The sequence below is a fragment of the Heterocephalus glaber genome, unplaced genomic scaffold (genome assembly GCF_053883595.1).
Source record: "Heterocephalus glaber isolate CG9 unplaced genomic scaffold, H.glaber_assembly_v1.0 deba00000071, whole genome shotgun sequence".
Classification (NCBI taxonomy): domain Eukaryota; kingdom Metazoa; phylum Chordata; class Mammalia; order Rodentia; family Bathyergidae; genus Heterocephalus; species Heterocephalus glaber.
In genome coordinates this window covers 35,652,816-35,678,260 of record NW_028258137.1, presented here as the reverse complement: position 1 = coordinate 35,678,260, position 25,445 = coordinate 35,652,816, and the positions used below count along the sequence as shown (strand labels likewise).

The following is a 25,445-nucleotide window of genomic DNA, read 5'->3' as shown; positions in this document are numbered from 1 at the left end:
CTCTGTGACCCCATCGCCCACAACTCTCCATATCCTCCAGTCCCCAAACTCAAGGCCTCCTCCTCACCAGCCTCAGACACACCAGCCTTCCCCAGCTTGTCTTCTTCAGCTGTTATCACTAACGCACTCTATTTGTGTCACTCCCTTATCTTATTTACTTTCTCCCTAACAACAACAACCAGACCCAGACGGCCAGTTCCAGGAGGGCAGGGACTTTCAATGTTTCATTCATTGCTGCACCAGGAGCCCTACTCTGCACAGTAATAACTGAGTGGATGGGTAGATGGGTGGATGGATGGATGGAAGTTAGCTTAAAATCATTCTTACTCCTTTATTAAACCAGCCCAGAATCTCTTTTCCACACATTCCTAGTCACCTTAGTCCCAACTGCTGCAAGAACTGGATGGAAACAGGATCTCAAGCCACACATGACCCTGACTTGAGGCAGACTCTGCCCTAATCCAGAGTGACCTGCTGCCCACAGACATTAACAAGAGCACCACAAGATGGCCCATCTCCAGGGTCCCGGCCCCACAGTCCATGTCTAGGGCATTTTTCTTGAAGAGCATTTATCACTCCATCAAGCCACCCACCCTGCCAACACCCCAAAGGACCCACTTACGGGAGGCTCAGCCATCACTGCTTAAAATCTCACTTGTCCTCGAGTATCTCCTGTTGATCTTGGGAACAGTCTACATGAATAGTCCGTTTGTTGGAAGAACATAATATTTTCCTTGGCTTTTAGGCAACAGTCTGGCAAATGAGCATTTCCCCGTGTAACTTTGTGATGGCTTTATGCAAGCAGTTAATTAGAATTACACAGACATGTTTATAGAAGTTTAAATGAAGCATAGTTCGAATTTGTGAAAATATATATAATTACTCACACTGACACTTCCCACTGAAAAAGAAAAGGCAACATAAGCAAGATCCCTTAAAGCAACAGTGGGGATCTAGGAAAGCCTACACCAGCTTAAATAGCTCCACTTTGGAGGACTTGGGGAGACTGAGCCTGTTAGGGATCCTGTGCCCACACCACCTAGCACTTTGCTCATTAGGCTCACACTGGAGTCAACACTTTCCCAAAAGGATCCTAGTGGGCGCCAGGGCCCAGGGAGCTGGTGCAGGTCAGGCACTCATGCAGTCCTGCCTGCGTGCACACAAAAATGCCACCATTTGTCCTCCAACCAGCCCCGGAGAAGTATGGAGACCCGCCGAGCTCTTTCTGCACTCACAGGGAGAAACCTCAGCCTTCTAGACTGAGAAGTGCTTTTGGCAGACTGAGGACCTGAATTGGGCTTTCCTGGGGCCTTCAAGCCCCTTCCTAAGTGGCTCCACACACCTTCTGGCCCAGTACCCTGTGACCCACTTGTGCCCACTCACCCTCCGATGGTGCCCAACCTGGCCTTTCCTCACTATGTCCTCTCCCTTTCTCAGATCCATGCTAATAAGGTGGCACCATAGACATCCATTTCACATGACCCCCACGGACAGCCCATCTGACCATTCCAGGCAAGGAACCCCTGAAAGTTGTTCAAAGGACTCATCTTGCCATTGAAAGGACTCAGTTTGTTCTCTCCTCCTTGATGTTGCCTAGAATAATCAGCTGGTTCCTGTGCCAGCCCTGCCATTTGCATTAGCAAGACTGAGAACCCAATAGCTTCCCCAGGAGTCGGTGGGTTGCATGCCCCTGACATGGACTGACCCCACTGTCTCAGTGAGGAGATAGTCCCCAGCAGTGAAAAAGAATTGTTCTTGGGAAAAAGCCCCATCTTACTGTGTGGGCAAGGGTCAGATCTAGACATCCAGCCCTACATCCATGCTGGCCATGGGCTCGAACCACTGGACCATCCAGCCCAGTCTCCTCAGGCTCCTATCCACAGTGCTCCTGCCTGGCCTGTCACTGTGTGCTGGACCTCCAGGGACAGAGTCTTCCTGAACTGGACCTTGGAGAAGCCCACCCAGTAAGCCAATCACGGTAAGCAGAAAACCAGTCCCAGGCTCAAGGAAATGTTTTGTCTCTCCTCCTCCTCACAGAACAAAGAACGAGGTCTTTGCAGCTCTAAGAGAGGGGAACAGAAGCGAAAGAGGCAGAGGGAAAGGAGAGGAACTCAGAATTGCCTGGCCAGGGGCAGGTCCTTCACTTGGCAAATGTTTCCTAAATAACCAAGACACACCAGGCACTTTCTAAACCCCTTTCCTTACCCTGTTACCTCTTCTCCTGGAGCCCAGGAACACAGCAGTGGACAAGTCAAACTGGCCCCTGTCTAGATAAAGCCGAGAGTCCTGTAAGAGACTGCAAACAAGTAAACACTAATAAATTCCTTCCAAGAATAACTCATAGGACTTTGAAAGCAGACAGTGAGAAACTAATGGCAGTAGGCCCTCTTTGAGAGAAATGTGGTCTGGAAAGGCCTTGCAGAGGAGGTGACATTGAACCTGAGTCCAGAAGATAGCCAGGCTAGGAAAAGGGGAAAGAGTGTTTCAGTCAGAGGAAAACATGCAAAGGAAAGAATGGAGCATCCTAGAACACCAGTTGAGGGAAAGAAGGACTAGAAAGATCAAAAGGGAAGAACTGTGAGGCCATTTAGAAAAAGCATCTTTCTTCTAAGATAGGCCTGTGTCAGGGAACTTCTCCCTTCTGGTCTTTGGACATTGATGTGTAGGAATGTGATGTCTGGCAGCATAGAAGCCATTTCTTCACCGGAGGGAGACAAACGTGACAGTAAGGGTCAATGCGTTAAGCAGGACAGAGCAAAGACAGAAAGTATCTGGGTCCCTGCTGACAGTACCAAAAGAGCCCCCATGAATCAAAGATGTAGCCCTCTTCCTAGGGGGTTTCACAACCTCAAGATCTTGGGGGGAAATACTGCCCAGAGTAGGCAAATTATCAAAGTGGAAGTCATAAAGACAGGAAGGGGAGAACAGTTATGCTTAATAACACTGCCTACCGTAGTAATACAGAGTTAAAACATCTTCAAAATGCCTGAGTCCATGGTACTGCCCCAGGAAGGAAAGGTTAGAGGTCACAATGAAATCTTCCTTTGCTCACTTCATATTTAAAACCCCAAAAGCTGGGATGTTTTCCTACTTTATTGTTGGAGAAACTGAAAGCATATGGAATTAGGGTTAGGAGGGTATGCTCCAGAGGCCTGAATTCAAACTCCCAGCACCTCCATTCATTCACCAGGTACTCAACCTTGGGCCTCAGAGCCTTGATTTCCACACCTATAAAATGGGGAAAATATATCTACCACTTAGCGCTGCTGCGATAACAACAGGAGGCTGTTATAGATTATGAAGGGCACAGACCTCAAGTGTGGTTTCTAATCAAGGCTGTCCACAGTGAAGGCCAGGAGACACAACAAGGTATACAGAGGCTACTTTTGCAGGGAATGCACTGCAGGGCAGAGCTGCACTCAGTAAAGAAGTTGTCAGCATGCACCAGCTCTGCCTGCTTGCTCTGTTGCTTCCGCCTTCTCCTCCTATAAAGTAGAAGCTCCATAAAAGCAACCAAGTATCCAAGGAACCTGGTTGTCAAGGCCCAGTTGTCTAGGAGTGTGAGACAAGCCCACTCCTCACCTAGAAATCTAATCCACCCTTGAGCTCTTGTGAAACCATTCACTTAACAGACAGGCACCACTTTGGGCCCACCCAACAAGAGTGGATTCCACATTGGTTTAGAATCAGCTAAAACATCACTCAGGCTAAGCCAGCTGACCAAGCCTTGAGTCTAAACAGTCTGAGATCCTGAAAAGCCTCTCTTGGGCCCAGTAGGCTGTAACGGGAGTGCTAAGGAAGAGGCCAAGAAATCTGTGAACAAAGGCAGCTGCTGGCCAGAATGGTGTGACCACCAAAAGTGATTCCTTGTTCAGATCTCAGCTCCCCAGCCATACTGATAGCAGGAGAGTCTCAAACCCACAGCAGAGCCTCCAGGACCTGAGCTGAGCATGTGGAGGAAGGGTGTGGCCTCCAGAGGCAGCAGCAACAGATATCATGCCAGGACAGAACAGGGCAGCTCTGGGGGTCCCAGTGACTCACTGCACCTCCAGCCTGCAGGACACTGGGTGGACAGAGGGGACTCACTGCAATCAGGACCCCAGATTCCCCCAGGGGCCAGGCAAGGATGCAAAGAGTGACTTGAGCAGAAGGCACAGACAGGAGAGACATGCCCATCTTCAGAAGCAACCGGCGAACGCCCAGTCCCAGGCCAGGTGCCAAGCAGGATGGTGAACCTAGCAGTCCAGAGCTGACCACTGGATACAAGAAAGAAGCCAGAAACCTGAATTTTGCTGTGATCTCGCCAGGTTTTTCAATGTTGGTTTCTTTCTAGAGAAACATATCTGTGGGCTGCACGCAGCCTGGGGCATCTAGTTTGCAAGCTTTATCTAAAAGGTGAGAAGGGCGAGGAAAGGTAGTTGGGGTTCAGGGTACACCTCCTGCCCTGCTCACTCTGTCCCAGCCCAGACTGACACTGGGGTGCACAGTGAAGTGAGGCTCATCTGGCTTCTGGAGCTCCACCCACCAGGCAATACCCACACCCCAGGACTCCAGCCAGGGAAACACCACTCCACAGAGAAAAACCCTCTGCACTTGGCTCTTCCTGGAGCCTGAATTTCCTCCCCAAACAGGATGGATTTACGTGCGGGAAGAAAACCCTGCCCTGCGCACGCGCTGCAGTCCAGACCCCGGTATTTATACAGTTTCATAAACTGCAAGTGATTATTTTGTTTCATAAGAACAATCACTATGCAAATGAAACCTCCAGCTAATACAAACAGGGCTGCTAAACTCACTTGCCAATGTTTATGAAAAGAAACCCAGCCTGGCCCTGACCAAGCACGCTAAGAAAATGTTTAATCACAAGACACATTTGAGTGAGGAAATTAGGCAAATAAGAAAAGATGTCCTGACTTCACTGGCAGAGGCCCCTCCTATATTCAGCAAGACAATGATGGTGGAATGAAAAGGTTCCCAGAGGAAGGACAGATGTCAAGGCTCAAGAAGGGAAAGACAGCAAATGCAAAGATTAGGGAAGCAAGCCTTCCCAAATTTAAACAGCCCCTCAGGGCCTCCCACAATTTTTTACATTTGTTTTCCGAAGGGTTGAAGAAAAGGGAGGAGGAGGAGAAAGTGCAGGGGGCTCAGGGGCTGGGCTGCTGGGCAGGCAGGGGCATGTCACAACTCCAGGACGTCCTGGCCCCTACAGTTGGCAGTGCTGGGAACTAAGAACCACCCTTCACTCAGGAGTGGTGTCCACGAAGGGTCGCAGGCTGGGGTCAGGCCCCCGGACCTCAGGATGAGGACTCAGGATGGGAGGGCTTCCCAGAGCAGCTGTGGGCAGGAAGCAGGCTTGAAGACATCCCCACCCCCAAGGCCAAGTGGGACAGAACGAAGGGCTCTGAGAGGAGAAGGAGCATCTCAAGTCCTCAGAGGACAGTGTCACAGTCCCTGAAGAGTTAACAGCCCCCAAGTCAGGATCCACTGGAGCATGTTACAGCATCAGGCTTGCCTGTGCCCAAACCTCTGTGGCCTCAGTTTGCTTTCTGTGCCTCAGTTGTCTCACCTTTTAAACAGGGAACAGGAAAACACGCTCAGTGTTGTGACAAGACAATGAGATCACAAATGTACAATGGTTAGCAGAGGCCCTGGAACAGAGTGATGCTCAGTAAAGGTTATCGATCTGGTCCAGATTAACAGCAGTTGCGGGATTTGACTCCAGCTCTGGCCTCTCCTGCAGAAATTCAGGGGAAGGATGGGTGGAGGCCAGACCCTGGCCCTGCCCTGTATCCCCTCTGGGAAGTGTGCTCACTGGGCAAGGAGACAGTGGTAGGACGGACCTCTGAAGCCATTGCTCCCTGCTGGGGGAAACCGGAGCCTGGTCCTGGCAGGGCCTCCCAGGAGCCTGGGCAGGGGCAGCTGTCCAGAACTGTCTGTCCATGGAGGGGGCAGGGAGGCTGCCACTTGGAGCACACTGTGTGCCAGTCCCTGGGGCCAGGCCGACTCAGCCTGCTGGCTCCATCCAGAGCCAGCCCCAAGGGATGCTGGGGGAGGCAGCCAGGATCAGAGCCTCCGGCTGCACACACCCCTCCCCCAGCAACAGGGGACTAAAGTGGGTCAAGGAGGAAGGAGGGGGCCCAGGAGGGCTGGGGGAGGGACTGAGGAGCAAGAGAAGGGACCCAGGGGGAGGGGACCAGGGGTGGATGCCTGGAAAAGCAAAACCATGTGTGCAGCAGGCCTTGGGGGGCCAGGGCAGAGCAGCAGAGGGGCTGTTGAGGACTTCAGGGTTCTCAAAATTGCCTCAGACTAAATCCAAGGGGGCCTCAGCCCTGGCTCCTGCCCTACAAGGTCAGTGCTTCCCTTTATCCCATCCCCTGGGCTTGGAGGATCCCTTTCCTCAACCCCTCAGTCTCTTCCAGAGCCCCCAGACCACTGGTGCCCAGTCAAGGGGTCTGTGTGAAGCGCACTCTGTCAGCTCCAGCCCTGGCTCAGACCTGGAGGTGATCCAGCTGGGGCCCAGCTGTCCCGCAGTCAGGTGGGGGTTTAAGGAGGGTGAAGAGCAAAGGTCCAGCCAAACCATCCTAGGCCCAGTGGGGGACCGTGTCAGTGCCAGGCCAAGTCAGGCACCAGGGAGAAGGGTGAGAGTAGTCCTCTTGTCCCCAGAGAGCCATGCTTGGGGAGCCTGGTGCAAAATGAAAGGGAGGGAGGCAGGAAATGCCAAAGAGGAGGGAAAGAGAGGCCCAGGCCCTCCAGGGAAGGGGCTAGGGGCCACAGTGTGACCCAGGGAGACATGGGCTGGGGGTTAGCCTCCACCCCTGGCTGGCCCAGCCCAATCATCTGCTTCTATCCTAGCTCCCCCACCCACATGGCCCAAAAGAAAAAAAAGGAAACAACCACCCAGGCAACTCGATACGGTCCAGAAACCTCTAGAGCCTTGGGTTCCAGGAAGCCAGCAAGGGAGGAGGTGGAGGGCAGACAACAAAGAGGGTCGGGTGCTCAGGGAGTGAAACTTCAGGAAGGAGAAGAGGGACAGTGGCTCCAGGCCTCTGGGCAAGAACGGTTCCTGGTGGAGGGTGGCCTGGAAAAGCAGGCTCAGGAGGGCACATACCCAGGGATTCGGGGAAAATGTTGACAACGTAGATGATGCAGGCTTAAAGGCCAGGCCCTGGGCCCAGAGGGAAGTTTAAGTGGGGAGAGAGGCTGAAAGGGCAGGGCCTGCTTTGAATCCTTCAGCAAGGTCACCCCCTCCGGCAACCACATTGAAGATCCCTGGATAAGGCAGGAGGTGGCATGGGAGGTGAGAGGCCTCTCCATCTGAAATCTACAGTGCAGCCACTGCCACCTACCTAGCAGAACAGAGGCGCTGGCTGGCTGGGCGGAGGCCTGTATGTTGGTAAGGTTGTGGTGTGTATCCACAAGACATCAGGAAGCAGGTACAGCCCAGTTCACCACCCACCTCAAATGTCCTGGGATCTGGGCTCTTCCCACCCCTAACCTGTCCAAGCTACTTCTCCCCAAAGTGAGCCTCAGGAGCAGGCCCAGGCCAAGGGGTGTGGGCAGGGTGGAGCTGGCCATCAGCTGGGTCTTCGGGGGGGAACACGATGTGACCAGCCCCAGAGTTCATAACTGTTTGCAAGTCTGTCTCCCAGCCTGGGGGAGGGAACTGGGACAGCAGTGATTCCCAGGATGGGTAGAAGGTGACCTGGGAAGGATTCAGGCAGGCTCCACAACATCAGGCCATGACAACACATGACCTGGGACCCCAGCCTGACCCTCATAGCTAGCTGCCTCTCCTGCAGGTAAACACAATAGTGAGCATTGACAGGACCAACCTCACAGGGCTGTTGAGGGGACTCATGAGAAAATGTTTATAAATCACATGGTACAAAGCTGGCACAGAGTAAGCCTCAATAAACACTATGGATCAATGTCCTATCCCTCTTGCCACCCCTTCAGCCTGGCCGAAACTCCCCCCCAGGACAGCAGACCTGAAACTCTCCTAAGAAAAATAAAGCAGGACAATATACACAGAGAGGCTCTGAGACAGGCTTAGTCTTGCCCAGCAAGCCCAAGGGGAAACTGAGCTCAAACCTGGGGAACCCAGGACAGGCCTCTACATTCCCCAGGAACAGACTGACCAATGGGTGTTTGGAGCCAATGGACACAGGAAATTCAGAATAAAACACATTCAGATTTCCAGTGCAGAGATAATTGTGGACTTTTCTCACCAACCTGGCTGGATGGAATCTGCGGGGTGAGACAGCTCAGTCTAGAAAGCCAGGCTCCAGGACTTGGGTGACAGTGATAGGGATTAACAGCTGCCCTCCACCTCCAACCCTAACAGTGTGCAGGGGGTCAGGCCTTGGTAAGCTCCTGGCCATGGGATATGGAAGACTTAGAAATGATCAGCCCAACTAAAAGGTAGACACAAGCCCAGCTCTACATGCATGGGGGCCAGGGCAAGCCTGCTGGCTCCTGTGGACCTCTCCTCCTCACTGGGCAATCAAGGAGAGGACCCCCTCACCCTAGCTAGAGGACTCCCTGGGTAACTGGAGGTGCCAGTGAGAACTTCCGAAACCACACAGCACACAGGGGTTGTGCAGCCTTTTGGGTCATTTAAATTCAAGGCTCAGGTGGCCTGCTCTGGGGACTCCTAGGAGTGGACCATGCCCTGTACTGTGCACAGGCACCAGCAGGCCACCCCACAATGCCATCCCTTGCCCAGTAATCCCTTCCACTACCCCACCCCACTTCTTCCTACATCTGTGCTCCAGTCCTCCCAGCAGAGCCACCAGCACTTGTGCCATCCCCTGAAGGCACAGAGGCCCCAAACTGCCCCAGATTTGGTCCCATCCGGTCCTCATGGGCAAGGACCATGGCCTTTTCTTCTCCCTCCTTTCGAAGGCAGGACTGAGGTGCGGACAGGGGAGGCAGCCCTGGGGAAAGAAGGGACTATCCACCTTCTCTGCAGCTCCTTCTCATCCTCCCAGACCAGCTGTCATGCCACCTCCTCTGCAGTGCCCTCCCAGAGGACCCTGTCTCAGTCACATAGCAGAGCACTCACATCGCCCTGGATTGGCTGTCTCACCACCCCACCCCCAAGTCAACGGTCAGCTCCCCCAGGGCTGGGACCTGGCTCGCATAAAGCCTGGCACAGGAATCTGGAAGATCAACGAAATTAGGAAATGCCCATCTACTGAATGAATCAGTGAGTGATGTTCAAGCAGCAAATCTGGGATCTGTTTGCAAATCTTGTCATTGGTTGGCCATATATAAATGCACTCTAAACAGTGCCCCTTGCCCGTACGCCCGGCCCATCCACGCGTCCCTGGACACCACAGGGTTCTGAGGCCAGAGCACCTACGCGCAGAAAAATATCTTGTCTGTGGAGCATTCGAGGCAATTTATATTACCTCCCTGTGCCTCAGTTTCCCCCTCGGCAAAGCTAGTCATCCTGGTACCTCATCGGGTTGCTGTGAAGCTTGAGTTAATGAGAGCAAAGTGCCTAGGGCTCAGCACAGTTCCCGCACCTAGGAGGGACACAATCATGACATTTGTTGTTATTATCTGCTGCCCCTCCCCGCCTCGGGCCCCGCCCTCAAGCCCAGGCCAATCGCTGCTGGGGACCCAGCACTTCCCGGGGCGCACATCAGGCCGGCACCCACGGACGAGACGCCCCCGCCCACCCTCCCCAGCCCCGGGCCTGGGACCCAGGAGTCCCGGGGCGCCAGACTCGAGGGGCCTGCGGTGCGGAACGACCCGGCCGCCCCGGGCAGCGCAGGCTGGCAAGAGGCGGCCTGCGCCTTCCCAGCCAGCCCCCCGCCGCGCCGCTTTGTGCCCAGAGCCGGCCCAGAGTCACCGCGCCGCGGCCGTGGAGCCCGCGCGGGGGGCGGCCGACGCCTTCCCAGGCCTGCTGCCTCAAAGACCAGCTGAGCAGCCGCGTTCCCAAGCTCTGGGCCGGCCCCTCTCCGGCTTCCCCTTCCCCTCCCCCGCCTCTGCTGGTCTGCCCCCTCCTCTCCCAGGATCCAAATCCTACAGGGTGGCTCTGCACACGGACTCCGGACGGGCCCACCGCGCACCTCCCCTGGCAGTCTGCTGTCCCCCACGCTGCCAGCCTCAGGTCACAGGCCAGCTTGGAAAAGGGTTGGATTCTAGGCCGAGCCTCTGAGGGAACGGGCTGGGGAGCCTCCTGGCCTCATTTCCCCATCTGTCAGGAGCCGGGGACATGGCAGTGACCACACAGACAAGGCACACCGAGGGTAGTGCTCACAGCCAGGAGGCTGTCCCCGGAGCCCTCCTATGGTGAGGGCTGCATTGAGACAGGCCTGTATGTCTGAGGTAGGCACATGCCACTCCGGGTCCTAGGAAAAGACTGCGTCCCAGAAGGGCCCCTACCTGGCAAGGGCCCTGCTGTACTGACTCATCACCCCTCTTTGGCCTGGACTGCACCAGAGACCAAAAGAGTTCTACCATCACATGGTGGCAGAACTCAGAGTCCTGTGGAAGCATCAAGTGCAAGGACCTTCAGGCCGGGCTCCCATGGTGATCTCCCCTGTCATCAGGGCTCAAGTGTCTCTTCCGAGACGGCCTCATCCAGTCCCCCCTGCCATTCCCTGTCTACTCCAGGACTTGCTTCAACAAAAATGTTACTGACCTGTGTACCTGTAGTTGGCCCCTCACTCCTGCCAGAATAAACTGCCTACTCACTGTGGGAGCCTCAGAACCTTGAGTAGTAGCTGGCACACAATAGGTGCTCAATAAACTCGTGGGGATGACCAAACAAATGATCAGCTGGTAATGATGTAGACTCTAAAAGTGGTGAAACCCAAACTGCCCAGGATAAGAAGATTCCACCAACAAGTGATGTAATAAATTTGGAAATTACAAACTATTAACATCTCTGAGAGAGTCCCACATTAGCATCTTAAAGGCTCAGAGAAACCCTGAAGGTTTTGAAAACTTAACTCTGCTTAATCCGTTGTCTGCCAAAGGCACTTGGCCATAGAAAACATTTTTTTTTCTCCCCTTCATGACCACAACTTTAAAAATGGCCAAGTGAAAAGCCAAGAGTGGTGGCACACACCTGTAATCCCAGAGGCAGGAGCCTCAAGAGTTTGAGCCCAGCCTTAGCAACTTAGCAAAACCCTGTCTCAAAATTTTAAAAGTTTTTTTTTAAAAGGCTATATAGCTCACCAAGAAGGCCTGATGTTCAATCTCCAGTACCTAAATAAATACATTTTCAAAAATAGTCAACTGACTCTTAGAAAGAACTTGATTTTTTTCTTTTCTAGCACAATGCTCTGTACACACAAGGAGCTCCAAAATATCAGAATGAATGGATACAAAGAAGACTCATGAAGAGAGTCTACCACCTATGTGCATTCTCACTCCCCCTGTGCTGAGTCTGACTCAGGCAGGCAACCACAAGAGTCTCTTCCCCCGGCTGCTGGCACACATGGCCACCCACACACTCGTACACACACAGCTGGAAACGGAGCACACGCACACATAAACACACTAGTACAAATACACACAGACTCACAGGCAAACACTCCCCAGGCACGCATACAGACTCATACACACACAGACGCACACACGCATGCACGCATGCACTACCCATTCTGGGCCTATGCCTCCCTCTGGAGCCTGACCAAGAGAAGCACAGAGAAAGATGCCAGTCTTGGGGGGAGGGGGGACGACATGAGGACAAACACACAACCTGGCATCTCCAAGAAGGGTAGGTGTCACCCCAGCTGGAAACAAACTAAAAACCATTTCCCTATCACTGCATTCTGAGTAAAAATGCATGGGCAAGAGAGAGAACGGCAGAGTCAGGCTGCCCTCAAATGGGACCCTCCGCCAGCCAAATGACCAGCTCTTCTCCGTGTGGCCATTTCAGTGCACAAAGCTTCTCACCTGAGAGTTCATCCTCACACCTCTCCAGAGACACGCCCCATTTCACAGCAAAACAAACTGAGGCTCAACCAATAACATGGCAAGGAGGTGAGGAGCCCAGAATCTGCTCAGAATCCCCTCACACTCAAGAAGCCTGGGGGTCCCAGGCTGTCCCCAAGGCAGGCCCTCGCCTGGGTCAGTGGCAGCAGCATAGTTTCCCAGCACATCCTTCCCCTTCCCCAAGGCATGGTCCTACCACAGTGGCACTGGGTGACCTTGGACACCTGACTTGCATCTCTCTAGGCAAATCTGAACATTTATACAGAAGGATGCTCCATTGGTGCATGCCTGTAATCCCAGCTATTCAGGAGGCTGAGGCAGGAGTATCACAAGTTCCAAGCCAGCCTGGGCAACTTAAGAGAGATCTTGTCTCAAAATAATGAAAAAAAGGTCTAGAAATGTAGCTCAGTGTTCCCTGGGTTCAAACCTCAGAATTACAAAGAGGTTAAAAAAAAAACTACTGCTCATGAAAAAGAAAGTCTGAGGCCCCCACTGAGGCAGTCCAGTAAGTGTCAAGATTAAAACAAGACCCTGCCCGTGAAAAGCATACCCCAGTGCCTGCATACAAGGTGCTTACGACATGTTAGCTGCCCTGGTGTTGTAACTTTATCCTTCAAGGCCCAAATCAATGCTGCTTTCTATGCTCTGCCTGATTCTCCCTAACAAAAGCAATCTCCACCCAACTTCCTCCACCACCACCGCAGTCCCAAGCCTGTACTGGGCTGCCTGTCTGGTTCAGTAGTCAGGCTTTGCCAGTCATGGATTCCCTGAGAGCACAGCTCCAAGTTCATTCTCTCTACATCCTTGGAGCCCAGGCGGAGTCTCGCCTGAGTAAGTCACTCAGGATTTTAGATGAAGAATGGATGTATGGAGAGACAAGGAAAAGAAAGAGCACAGAGAGAGGGAGAGGAGAGGACAGGATTACAGGCCTTGCTGGGAGAAAGAACTGCCGATATCCCCTGCTCTGCACCCGGTGAATGCCCCTGCTAAAAGAAATAAAAATGCTCTAAAATCATAAGTAAAAGGCTCAACTTCACTAATAATAAAGGAAGTAGAAATAAAAACAATGTACAATTTCTTCCTTGCCAAATTGGCAAAAAGAGGAAAGGAAAATCAGACAGAAACAAAGAGGAAAAAGAAAATATCGTACGTGGGCAAGGATTAGGAGAAACAGGCACTCATACACTATTACTGAAGGGAAACCTGGTACAGCCTTTGTGGGAGGCAATCTGGAAATATCTATCACATTTTTCAAATGAACACGCTTTGACCCAACAAATGCACTTCTAGGAATCCAATCCAAGAAATACTCAAACAAGAGCCCATACATTTATAGAGCAGGATGCTCGCTACATCTCTGGTGATAGAGCACTCGCCTATCATGCACAAGGCCCTGGTTCCAGTACTGAAAGAAAAAAAAAAAACTATTGTTGGTGATACAAGTTCTAGACCAGCCTGGGCAACTTAATGACTTATCAAGACCCTGTCACAAAATTTTTAAAAATTAAAGGGCTGGCATGGAGCTCAGTGCAAAGACTCTGGGTTAAATCCCCAGTAGTGGAAGAAAGGGGAGGAAGTGGAGAAGGAGGAGGAGGAAGAAGAAGAGAGAGGTAGAGGAAGGCAAAAAAGGAGGGAGGGCCTGAGATATAGTCAGTGGTACAGCACTTGCCTGGCATCCATGAGGCCCTGGGTTCAATGCCTGGCTTTTAAAAAAAAGTGAATACCGGTAGCCCAAAACCCAGCACCCTACAGACAAGGCAGGTGGGAGTGGACTCACTCTGCACCTTTATTCCTGGCTGTCTCAGCCCAGAGGCTTCTCCAGCTTGGAGAAGGCAGGCGTTCCTCTACTGTGTCTCCAGGCCCCTGGGGTAGTTATAAATAAAGGCTGTGGTTATTGACTGGGGCTTGAAGCTAGATAAGGCCTGCCCTCCCATGCCATCTCTGCTTCTCCCAGCTGTGTGACCTTGGGCAAGGTGTCTCTGTGTGTCTGTGAGGCCAAAATAAACGAGAGAGGTGCAGCAACAATCATGTGGAGGAACAGTGGGAGGAGATGCAGGCAGAGTCCCTGGAGCTCAAGGGGAAGTCATGCCCACTCTTCCCCGGGGATCAGGGCTGGTGGCTCTAGACGGGCATGTGTGTGGCCTGGTCATTCTCCACCCTGTCATCCCGGATTAGAGAAATACCCAGATCTGCTTAGCAACACTTGGCAGAGCCCCTGGAGCCAAAAGAGCCAAGGACCCAACTGGCTGGGACCAAGATCCCACCGCCATGGACTGGTTTTCAGATACCTGAAAAGATACCTACGTCACTGCCAAGCCTGAGAGACCTTTCTCTTGTCCCTGGATGACACCATCCTTCCAAAGGGCCAGCAGAGCCAAAGAGGACCCTGCTGCCCCGTCTCTAGATTCTTTACAGCAGCCACTTAGATTCACACACTGTGGACCCTGCACGGGGAAAAGTAACTCGAAAAGACCTAACAATATCTGTCTAGGATGCATTACTTTAAAGCCAAAGTTTCTTGTGTTTTACCCTTATGCTCCAGGAATTAAAATCCTGTACCCCCTAGCTGGATGGGGTGGCACAGGCCTGTAATACTGGCACTCTGGGAGGCTGAGGCAAGAGGATCATACGTTTGAGCCCAACAGGGCAACTCAGCAAGAACCTGCCTCAAAATTTTAAAAGGGCTGGGGATATAGCTCAGTGAGAAGGCCCTGGGTTCAATCCCCAAAATAAAAAATAAAAAAATCCTACACCACCTAAAACACATAACTAATCCAGTTGGTGCCACCCCGTTTCATAGATGGGGAAAGTGAGGCCCAGGGAGGGAGCTATCTTGCCCAGGACCACAGAGCACACTGCCTCCAACCCATACCCCTCCCTCATGAGACTCAGACCTGCAGGGTGGGGTCTTTCTGTCCTATTGTGAGTGGTTGTTATCACTGCCCATTTCCTCACTCTTTCTCCCAACCCCTCCCTCACTCCTCATGCTATTTCTGGGGCAAATTGCCCCCCAAAAGCTGAGGAAAGTCCTGAAGACCCCTCAACAGTGGCTGAGCTGTGGAACCCTGGCCTGCACGAGCCAGACAAAGTTCTGTGACAGGACAGTGGTAGCAGACAGGATGGAGAGTCTGTTGGGTCAAATACTGTTTGATTTAAAGTCAATATAAAAATATCCTATTAACTAGGCATGTTGTTGCACGCTTATAATCCCAGCACTCAGGAAACTGAGGCAGGAGGATCAATGTGAGTTCGAGGTCAGCCTGGGCTACATAGTGAGTTCAGGTCCAGCCTGAACTACATAGTGAGACACTGTCTCAAAAATTTTAAAAACATCCTATTACTTTTATCATTTTCAAAGCAATGTTTTACAAGCCTACCACAACGCAGGGCACAAAGCTCTCAAAAAATGGCAACTACAACCTCAGGGCACAGAGCCCTCTGAGAAGGAAGGGCAGATGGGCACAAGCCACTCAACCCTAAGGCAGCCCTCTCCCGTCAGCAGGAACAGGAGCTGGGGGAGGACCCCAGAGACTGACACCAGCTTGGTCCAGTGTTCTGCTCAGGCCTGAGGACAGCCTGCAAGCCCTAGTGGTTCACTCATTCCCTACCTACCCTGAGGAATGCATTCAGTTGTTCATCATTCAGCCATTTATCTACTACTCAATCACTTGTTCACCCATTTATATTTATTCCCTGGACCATTTATAATTTACTCACTTAAGAAATCCTTTTTTAAACAGCACCCTAAAAGCTTAGAGTAAGTCAGTCTTTGAAAGTGCATGGGGTCCTGAAAGCCAGCATGCACCATAAAACAAGATCTCTACCCTGAATGAACAAGGCAGGACCAGCCTCACCAACTCTGGATGCTGGGGATTTGAGTTACTATTTTCTGTGGCCCTGGGAGGTGGAACCAGGAGCAGTGCACCTAAGTGACAGAAGACTGTCTGCAGATTAACATGTGAAATGAAACTAAAAATGCGCAGATGTGACACAGAAGTAGTGAGCTCCCTGAGAGCCAAAGTGCACAAGTCCAGGCTGGACGAAACTTTGGATGCCACAAGCATACCCAAAAAAGTTTAAATAAAGGGAACTCCAAGGTTTCTTTTCACCCAATGGTTTTCAGGATTCTGAGACATTCAAAAGCAAAAACCTTAGAGGCCTGACTCTTCCCAATGTGTGATTTGGGAACTCTCCCCAGGAGGGGCAGAGGGCACCTGCAGAGCCAACATGTGCACTGCTTGCTGGTCCCCAGAGAGGCCAGCACTTTCTGTACCCTCCACCCCTCTTTCCATCTCCTTCCCTAGCCAGCTCTTCTCCCACACATCACCTCCCTGAGGGATCCCTAAAGGTAGTAATGATTGCTCTTCTCCCCTAGTTCAAATGTGCAGCACCAGCAGCCTGGGGGCAAAGCCATATCTCTTGATCAGGAACCAAAAATGTACCTACATAGCGGTGGCTCCAAGATCCCACAGCACTCAGGCCTAGGGGTACACCTGCAGTGGTCACCACCACCCCATCACCTTTTATAGCCTTGCCCTGTTCCCTAACCCACCCCAGCTGGCCTCCACTCTGCCTTCAGGCAGGTAAAACTCAGTGTAACATGAGTTAGGTGAACAGTATGTTTTATTTAATCAGGATCAACAGAAGAGATAAACCTCACAGCAGGACAGGGAATGACAACACTGCAAAAAATAATTCATGCCTAGATAACAAAAGGGCAAATTTCAATTACAGAAAAATAAGGGGGAGAAAAAGTTTCACAACACCTTGGAGCAGGAGGAGGAGGAGGAAGAGGAGGAGAACACAGTGAGAATCTGCAAAGCTCAGACCTACAGGCCCAAGATGTTAGGAGTCTGAGGATGGGAAATTAAGGCAGTTAAGGGGCCATTCCAGAACAGCTGTTTCTCCCTTCTCCTCACCACAGACAAGCCATCCTGAAGTGTGCAGAGCTGAGGGGTGGGGGACTGCCTGGGTCCTGGCAGGCAGGGGTGGACACAATGGATCTGGCCTACCAGGGCCACTGGGCCAACTCATACCTAGCCAGGCTCAGGCTCCAGAAGAATGATGTCCCCAAGGAGACATCCTAATCATTAGAATGGCCACCAGATCACCCCACAGCTCCTGTCCTCCGCCCCAGGACCAGCCACAGGGCCCTGATGGGGCTCTTCACTAGCGCAGCCCTCCTGTCTCACCTCTCACACCACAGGAAGGAAGAGATCACCCATTCTAGCATCACATTACGGTCCGCACCTTTTCCTCATGCCCACCCTGGAAAAGAGATGCACTGAACCAGAAGGCCTTCTCTGAGGCTGGTAGGTTGCAGACCCTGACCCCACCACTGCTTGGGTTCTAGCTAGAAATGAAAAGTTCACAGTGCGAATGGCTGCACAACTCTGTGTCCTTGAATGCCACTTAAAAATTGTTTAGATGGTAATTAGCTATGTCCTCAACCCCCAAGAAGATAATTTTCATTTGTGTGTTTTACTCTCATTTTTTAAAGGGTGCTGGGGGCAACCAGACAGATCATCTGTGCCCAGAAATCTGCCAGTTTAACCAGCTTTACTGTACACAGTGGTGACAGACAAGACAACTAGAGACCTCTCATGGAAAGGAAGCCACTGACCCCAGATCTAGGCTCCCTTACCTTTCCTAGCAGCATGCCTTGAGTTATCTCAGCAAATACATCTTGTACAAATGAACAGCTGAAACAAGAAATTCTCCAGGTTTCACAGCACATGTTCTCCCTCCGAAAGGAGCACCTAAAGAACACAAGGGAGTGTCACCCCTGCCCCTCCCTCTCAGCCCCAAGCCCTGGTCTTTAGGTGATGCCAGCCCCGCACCCCCATTATCTAGGAGAGGGAAATTGCTGTTAAATTAGTGAGCACATCCACAGAGCCCCATTTTATATCCCAATTCAAAAGATGACATGAACATCTGCTTTCACTTCAAGACATTAATTTTCAATTATTGGAGAAAAACAAAATTAGTCCTGACAAATTGCTGGCGAATACAGGCTCTTGTCTGGTGGTTCATAATAATAACTTGGGGGGCCCACAATTAGTGTCCTCGGACCGAGTTTCCTGACGGATCCCTGTCATCTGGAGCCCACTGCTGTGGTGGCAGTGGCAGCAGCAGCCACACATCTCCTCACATCCACACTCTGTCAGGCAAGAGATGCTCCCTGCCCGCGGCCACTTTCAGGTAACAGACTTTTCACTTTTCAGTACCAGGTCAGGGAGCTAAGGCATTTAGGTTTTTCTCTTTCTAGAGAAGGCAAGGATGGGGCACATGGGGGTGGGTATGGAAAAAAATCCACTGCCACCATTTTCAGCTTTGGACATGTCGTGGCGTTCTTCCCTTTCAGTAGAAACATCTCACACACTTAGACAGGAGTGTAAACCCCTCTCGGTGTGCCCAGTGAAGGCAAACTGGGGTCGCCTCATAAGGCCAGCTTGTAAAGATTCTCTATCTGCAACAGCAAAAGGGTAGATGACGTGATTCCCACAAGTGACCCCTCCTGCCCTGTCCTTGACATAACTAACAGCACCCAGGCTTCCAAATCCCAAACTCAACAGCCCTAACCCCCTGAGTTTAAAATGCTTATAAACCTTCTATGACAAAAAACTGCCAGGGCCCCATCAACCCCAGGAACCTGGTTCATCTGAGGTTGCAGTCTTCAGAACAAAACAAAAAAAACTCTGAATTTGCCAACCTCAATGAACCCTAATCTAGAGAACAACCACTTGATAAGAGATTATCAACACTGTAATCTCATTTGATGGGTTTTTTATTTATCTTGGCTGCTGTAGTCACTGTATCAATAAGAAGCCACTGAAATGTGAATGAGCAGAAGAATTTAGAGGTAATGATGTGGCAATCTTTGAATTTAGATGGTCACAATTGAAACCAGTGTTTGCCTAGCTAAGATGTTCAGACTCTTGGGGTGGAGGGGAAGAAGCAGCAGGGAGTGGAGGTAACCAGAAGGAGGGAGGCAGGTTAAGAAAGGAGGGAAGAAAACAAAACAACAACAAAAGAAAATTATATCTTTAAGAAGAGAATGAAAGACATCACTACTTCTAAAGTCAACTGGGTAACTGAGTTCCGACATTGTGTAATTGACTTTGCAAGTAGAACAACAGCATCGTAACAAAGAAAATGTCAGTGTTTTCACAGCACTAATCTATAACGCTGGGAGGCCCTCCCGCTGTCAGCCAGGGCTGACAATACAATAGCTTTCAAAGGGATATTACCATCATGCTTTTATTCCTGACATCAATCAAGACAAAGAGAATCCTTTCCACAAGACATTAAAAATCAAACCTTTGTATAAGAGATAGGTAAAACAGCATTCTCCTTAAAGACAGCCACACAGAGCAATCAGCTAATTGGCGCTCCCTGAAAGCGGTAAAGTATTTTTATTTACTGAGTGTACAACCCCAATCGTTGGCTGACACCGATCCTGGCAGGTAAGCTATGAATCAAAAGTTTCCATCTGCATCTCCCCCACTCACTGCACCCAGCCTGGCACCCACAACTGACTGAAGGAGCTGACAGCTAGCAGTGGAAACTCCAAGCACATGATATAACCCACCCCTAGTCCACTCTGGGTGCAAAATTACTCTGATTATGGACCAATGCATCTATGCACAAAACACCCTTATAAGTCAACAGGAACTTGGAGAAATTCACACTTGGTCAAATTCACAAACCAACAGGTTTTCTGGGCCACCCATAGTAACAGGACACCCACTAACAGTTTTCAAGGTACACTTCTATTGAGTGACTACCCTAGACCCACAGACGTGAAGGAACCCTGACATCTAAGGCAAATGTTTTCAAGACATGAAGATAATACTCTGCAAACAGCAGTGTAGTGTGGATAGAGTTGAGTCTGCTTCAGCCAGGTCCAGGAAAGGTGACATCTCTAAATCCCCCTGCCTACCTTGGCAACACAATGGGGCCATCAGGAAACCTAGCCATCCTCTGTTGGGTTACCTCAAGGTAGTTTTAGACACTTCCATGTCAGGATTTGATGACACAAAACCATAGGTCCAGGAGCAGAAAGTGAGGCTGATGTTCAAGAAAGCTCATTGTCTACATACTTCCAAGTCAACAGTCATCCAGCTACCAGCCTTCCAAATGGTCCACATCTATATGCAGGGTTTCACAGGGCAGCTGGTCCAGCTGGATCCAAGTCCGAGCCCATTGCGTAGAATGAGGAGGTCTCTCTGATGGAAGAGCCCAAGGTGTTTTGTGACTCTCCCCTCTGGTACTCAACAGACCACATGCCAAAAGTACGCCACTGCATCCAGTCACTCAAAAGACAGAAGTGTTAGTATAGAAGCATCTAAGAATGCTTTTCAGACAGAAATGGACACTGTTGTTTCTCTTTAAACAGTATTTGAACAACAGGTGCCTTTTCATTTCACTGCAAAAGGGGCAGAAATTTTAAAAGAAGGGGCTTCTCTCTTGAAGCTATCTTTAAAATTTTAATATTCTACCACCACCACCACCTAAATCAGGCTTTTACAGAGTCAGACATCAGGTCTGCACCGTCAGCCTCAGTGGTGGGTTCCTTTCGTTTACACATCAAAATGAACAGTTAAGAGAAATCAATGCATCTAATTGCCAGACTATTAAATCCTACATCAGGGGAAGAATTCCACAGTCACCAGCTTAAGAGTTGGCTACCGATATAGCAATTATTGCAACTTTCTATTACAGTGAACCAGATCCGAAGCCTCTCCTCTCCAGCTAGGAGCACTGTACTGAAAGATGCTATACTCCAGTTTTCTCCTCTCGTGGTCCCCCCCTCCCGCCCCGCCACCTCCCGTTAACACGCTGTAGCATGCCACAACACTGCCAGGGCTGGCTGGTTCCACGGAATTACTTTATGACTTCAAAGTCACTGGCATTTTGCACCTTTCATTATTAATGCACGCTAGGCACCTTACGGTTAAACGTTTAGCAGGATTCTCCTGCCAGAGGCACATAGTTATCTTATTGTATTGCTTATTAAGTTTTTGCAAGGAAACAGGTGTACGAGTCTAAATAGCAATTACTAGACATAAAAGATGTTTTCCAGAATGAAACAGGCCCATTCAAAGCTGAGGATCAGAACTTAATTGGGGAGAAATGAAATATTAAGATTAAATATCAGCTATCTTGATCCACAGAAAGCTAAAGAACATACAAAGGATTTGTTTTGCCCTTCCTGCAAGATCATGTACATTTAGCCAAACAAATTTCGACAATTTACACTTGTATGTGGTCTCAGCTGAATCAAGAAACCTGTAACCTCAGAATGCCGCTATTTATTACATCTCAATTATTTCCATGGAAACACATAAGATGGCAAACTACACTGTTCCCAAGTCCCTAGACCACCAAATTTATAAGATGGACTTTTGAGGCACTTCGGGCCTGCAGGAGAGGAAGACAAAGGGAGGAGAGTGTAGAGAAGTCACTTTTGGATGTTGGGGTGGTGGTGTGTGGACACAGAGAGTGCTAATTAATATTAAGAAGTGTAATTAACACACAGTTGCTAAATGGAGAAAACTGCCGGTAGTACAAATTATTCCAAAGTTTTTAACTGAGGCTGGGAAAAACATGTATTCATTTTCCATAGAAATGAAGAGGCTGCTGCACAGACCTGAGGAAGCCACAGGATAAGGGAGACAGGTCTCCTTAATGTTGAGTGACAGAGAGAACTGCGTGGTAATCGTTACCAAACCACCTGATATCATCGGCCGAAATAACATCAGTGAGCGAGATGAGAACAGCCCAGAGAATGAGGCCAAAATTATCAAAGGGAACAAATCATTGCAACTAGCACGCCACACCACCAGGACACAAAAAAAGGGGAGAAGGGAGAAGGGTGTAGGAAAATCAGTCAAAATGTGTGACTTTTGTAACATTCATGGGTTTGTTGGTTTGTTTGGTTTTTTTAACAAAATTTAACAAAAACACAAAGCTTTTGAAAACCAATGAGGCTATTCACCCCCAGCCCCCTTCCCTATTTGCTGGGCATCCTCCCTGTTGAGCTGGGTTTTCCAAAGCCGACAAACATCCCGAGGGAACAGGTGACCCCACCCCAGAGACAGGCTGAGTCCCTGAGTGGGAAGTGAGCCCCCTCTAAGGCCTGTTTGATTTTCAAAGCAGCAATGCCAGTGCTTTCAAATCACACTTTCTGAGCATCCATTCAAAACTGTTACATTTCTGTCTTTCCTTCCTGCTATGGGCTTTCATATTTCTGAGATCAATTACAAATTACCATCAAGCGACTTTCACCGAAGAATGCACGGGGCTGGGGAAGTCTATCATGCCTCTCTCTATATTAGCCCTGACACACAGCAGAGGAGGCAAAATAAAATAAGATGTAAAAGACACCATGCTTCCTTAAGAAGCTCCTTCAAGCATCTTTAAAGGTGAGGACCTCCACATTTCAAACACTTGGTGTGGAGCTGTCCACACTTAAACACACACTTTGAATATTGCTTGAGAGGAGGGGGCAGTTCTTAAAAAGCAATAAATCCATCACCAGTTATAATTCTTATCCATTCAAATGATCTTCTCTCTAATTCCTCCCTTGATAAATGGCCACTTTTCCACCCTATTCACCTCAGTAAGCCGAATAAAACGGAAAATGGTGCGAGAAGAGGGTTGTGGCTGCTTTTGGAAAAAGGGAAAGACAGGTGCCTCAGATTGCAAGGACAGTAAGGTGCTGTGCAGCTGATATTTACAACACTTCTCAAAATGCCTTCACTGGTCTGCCTCCACTTAGCCATCTTTCCCCAGATTCAATCTGCTTGAATTGTCTGTCACACACACAAACACATACATTTGGACAGAGACATTCATTAAAAACCATTTCAAGGCTCATTTTATGAAAGACCGTAGACCAATGCTTGAGTCTTTCTCTGAGATCTACAGAGTGGTTTTTAGAATATGGTTCAAGCAACTCTGAAACACCCACCCATCTGTTCACTGCAAACTGTTCTACCTTTGCTTCCTGTGGCTTGCCTTCTAAAATAAGGAGGTTGAGAGGCATGGATCAGGATAAGCAAGCTCTGCATCTTTATGAAAAAATCTGCTCCTATATGTAGGTTTAACTCAAAAGCAACTGCCCAAGTTAAAGAGAACTGTTTTTCCAATCAGAAGTTCCAATTCTATGTTTTCTTCTGGGCTGCCTTAAGTGGCTGAAGGAGTGAGCAGTAAGCCAGGGAAAGAAAAGAAATCCAACATTATTTCAAGCGACGCAGGCCTTCTACTGAGCAAAGGGACAAACAGCGAATCTTCTTTCCTGCCCTTCTCTTCTAGTTTCCTTATCTCTCAATTGGAACACCTTTGAAACCCCCAGTTCTGTGTAACTGGCCGGGCCATCCCAGACCGGGATACCAGACAGAGTTCGAGGAGCAAGACCAACTTCACTCAAGGAATAAAAGGAGAAGGAGCAGGCTGGGAGCCGAAAGTTTGGCCTGAGTTGGTCTCCTTTCAAGATGACAGGAGAGGTCTCCGTTGGCCAGGTGCCCCTGCCTCTCCTGGGACTTTGGAAGGAGGGAGATGCCAGGTGTCTGGGGATTGGCTATGCCAGATTCAGTCCCAGCCACTCCAGCAGGGAACTAGACTGGCAGTAAGGGAGAGAGGCCCAAGTGCCTTCCCGAGCGGGCCTCCAGGAAATGAACTTTTCAGGTAGAACTGGGCTTCGGCCAGAGGTCATCAGGGGAGTTGGGAGAGGACAAGAGTCTCAAGACTTCGGGCTCCAGAGACAGAGCTGCTCTCATCCTGTTCCTCCATCACCTCCCTGTGCAGCCAGGCACTGGACAGACACCCGAGGGGCTGGGATGGGGAGGAAGCAGCAGGCTGGACCCAGAGAAGCCAGCCTTCGAGGAGAAAGGGCAGAAGAGGGGCCCTGGGCCCGCGCACAGCTTCTGGGCTTCTCCCCCGGGGCCTGGGCTCTCCAGCGGCCCCTCGAGCGCGGGGCCCACAGAGGAAACAGAAAGCAAAGTTCTGAGAAGGGATGTGTGTGTCCATAGGTCTACACCTATGTGCCTGTGTCTGTATCTCCTCGCCAAAGTGCGCACCCAGGGGATTCTGCACAGGAAGGCAACCTGGGTGCAGAAGGTGGGTACCCACGAAACCTGTGCTCCCCGGGGACTTGCGTCCTGCCGGCGTGGCGCAGACAATGCACTCCTGGCGCAGCTTCCCTGCCCGGTGGGCCTCGGTGGAGCAAGCAGGAAACGTGGGGGCCCCGGGCAGGGAGCGCGATCTGGGCAGGGGCAGGGAGGGGGCGCTGGGCAGCTAGGGCCCAGGCGCGCTGCGCTTGTGGCGCTCGCCGCTCTTCACGTCCCCCGGAGACCAGAAGGGCGCTGGAGGAAGCCAGCGAGGCCCGGGGCCAGCGAGGGCGGCCTCGGAGCAGCCGGCCTCCCGGGCGCCCGTTCCCGCCGCCTCTTCCTGCCTCCGCCCGCCCGCAGCCGCCGAGATTCGCAATCCCCGCCAAGTCGGCCTGCACCCCTTGATTGGCCACGCGGGCCCGGGGCCCGCACGGAGAGAGCGGCGAGGGGCCTCGCCGGCGCCCCCAGGGCGGGCTCCCCGAGCGGCGGCGCGCGGCCCGTAGAGGGTCTTAGTGGCGGGGTGTCCGCGAGATCCCCTCCGCCACCTCCGCCCCGCGATCCCGGCTGCCTCCTCCCCCTCCTCCGCCTCCGCCTCCGCCTCCGCCTCCGCCTCCTTCACCGCCGCCTCCTCCCGGCTCGCCCGCGCGGGTCCCCGGCCGCCCGCCCGCCCGCCGGTCCCTCCTCCCTCGCTCCCTCCCTCCCGCTCGCTCGCTCGCGCCGCCGCCGCCGGGCCTCGTCGCTCACCTTTCACCGAGCGCGGCTTCGCCTGCTTCCGCCTGGACATGTCCGGGGCTCCGGGCGCTCCGTCGCCCTGCGCGGCCGGCTCCCCCCGCCGCCCCCCGCCGCTCCGGGCAGCCCTTCTCCCCCTTCTCCTCCGCCTGCCTCTCGGAAACTTTTTTTTTTGCAGCCGGGTCGGCGGCGGTGGGGAGCGGACCGCAGGTCCGGGGAGGCCTCCCTGGGGGGGGCGGCCCGGGCCGGCCGAGGCCGCTCGGGGGCGGGGGGAGGCCCGGGGGGCGCGCCGGGGCCCTGCCTGTTGCAATGCGGCAGCCAGGGGCTCCCGGTCCCAGCAGCGGTCCCAGCGGCGCGGGGAGTCCGGAGGCCACTCGGCCGAGCCGAGTTATGCAAAAAAAAAAAAAAAAAAAAAAAAAAGCCGCCCCCCTCCTCCTCCTCCCCACCCCCCGCCGGCCCCCGGCCCCTGCGGCCCCCTCCCTCCCTCCCCCACCCCACCGCCACCCGCACCCTCCTCCTCCTTCTCCTCCGCCCCTTGCCGGATTTTTGTGCAAAGTTTGCAGGCGTCCGGCCACGCAGCCCGGTGCGGAGCTCACAATGAACCCATCTGAGGAGGGGGAGCGGGGCTGGAGTCGAGAGAGTCTCGGG

General features: G+C 51.7%; 1 protein-coding gene across 5 annotated transcripts in view; it reads right to left on the bottom strand.

The window, feature by feature from the left end:
• Positions 1-25,173, bottom strand: part of Znf423 (zinc finger protein 423) — a 319,020-nt gene extending 293,847 nt beyond the window's left edge. Inside the window, exon 1 of one of the 5 annotated variants that reach the window (XM_087206814.1) lies at positions 24,813-25,173. In XM_087206814.1, coding sequence (XP_087062940.1) covers positions 24,813-24,852 — 40 coding nt within the window. In that variant the 5' untranslated portion in view covers positions 24,853-25,173. The remainder of the gene's footprint in view (positions 1-24,812) is intronic. The other 4 variants (XM_087206799.1, XM_021260944.2, XM_087206804.1 and 1 more) reach the window with 4 other exon arrangements.
• Between the last annotated feature and the right edge of the window lie 272 nt (positions 25,174-25,445).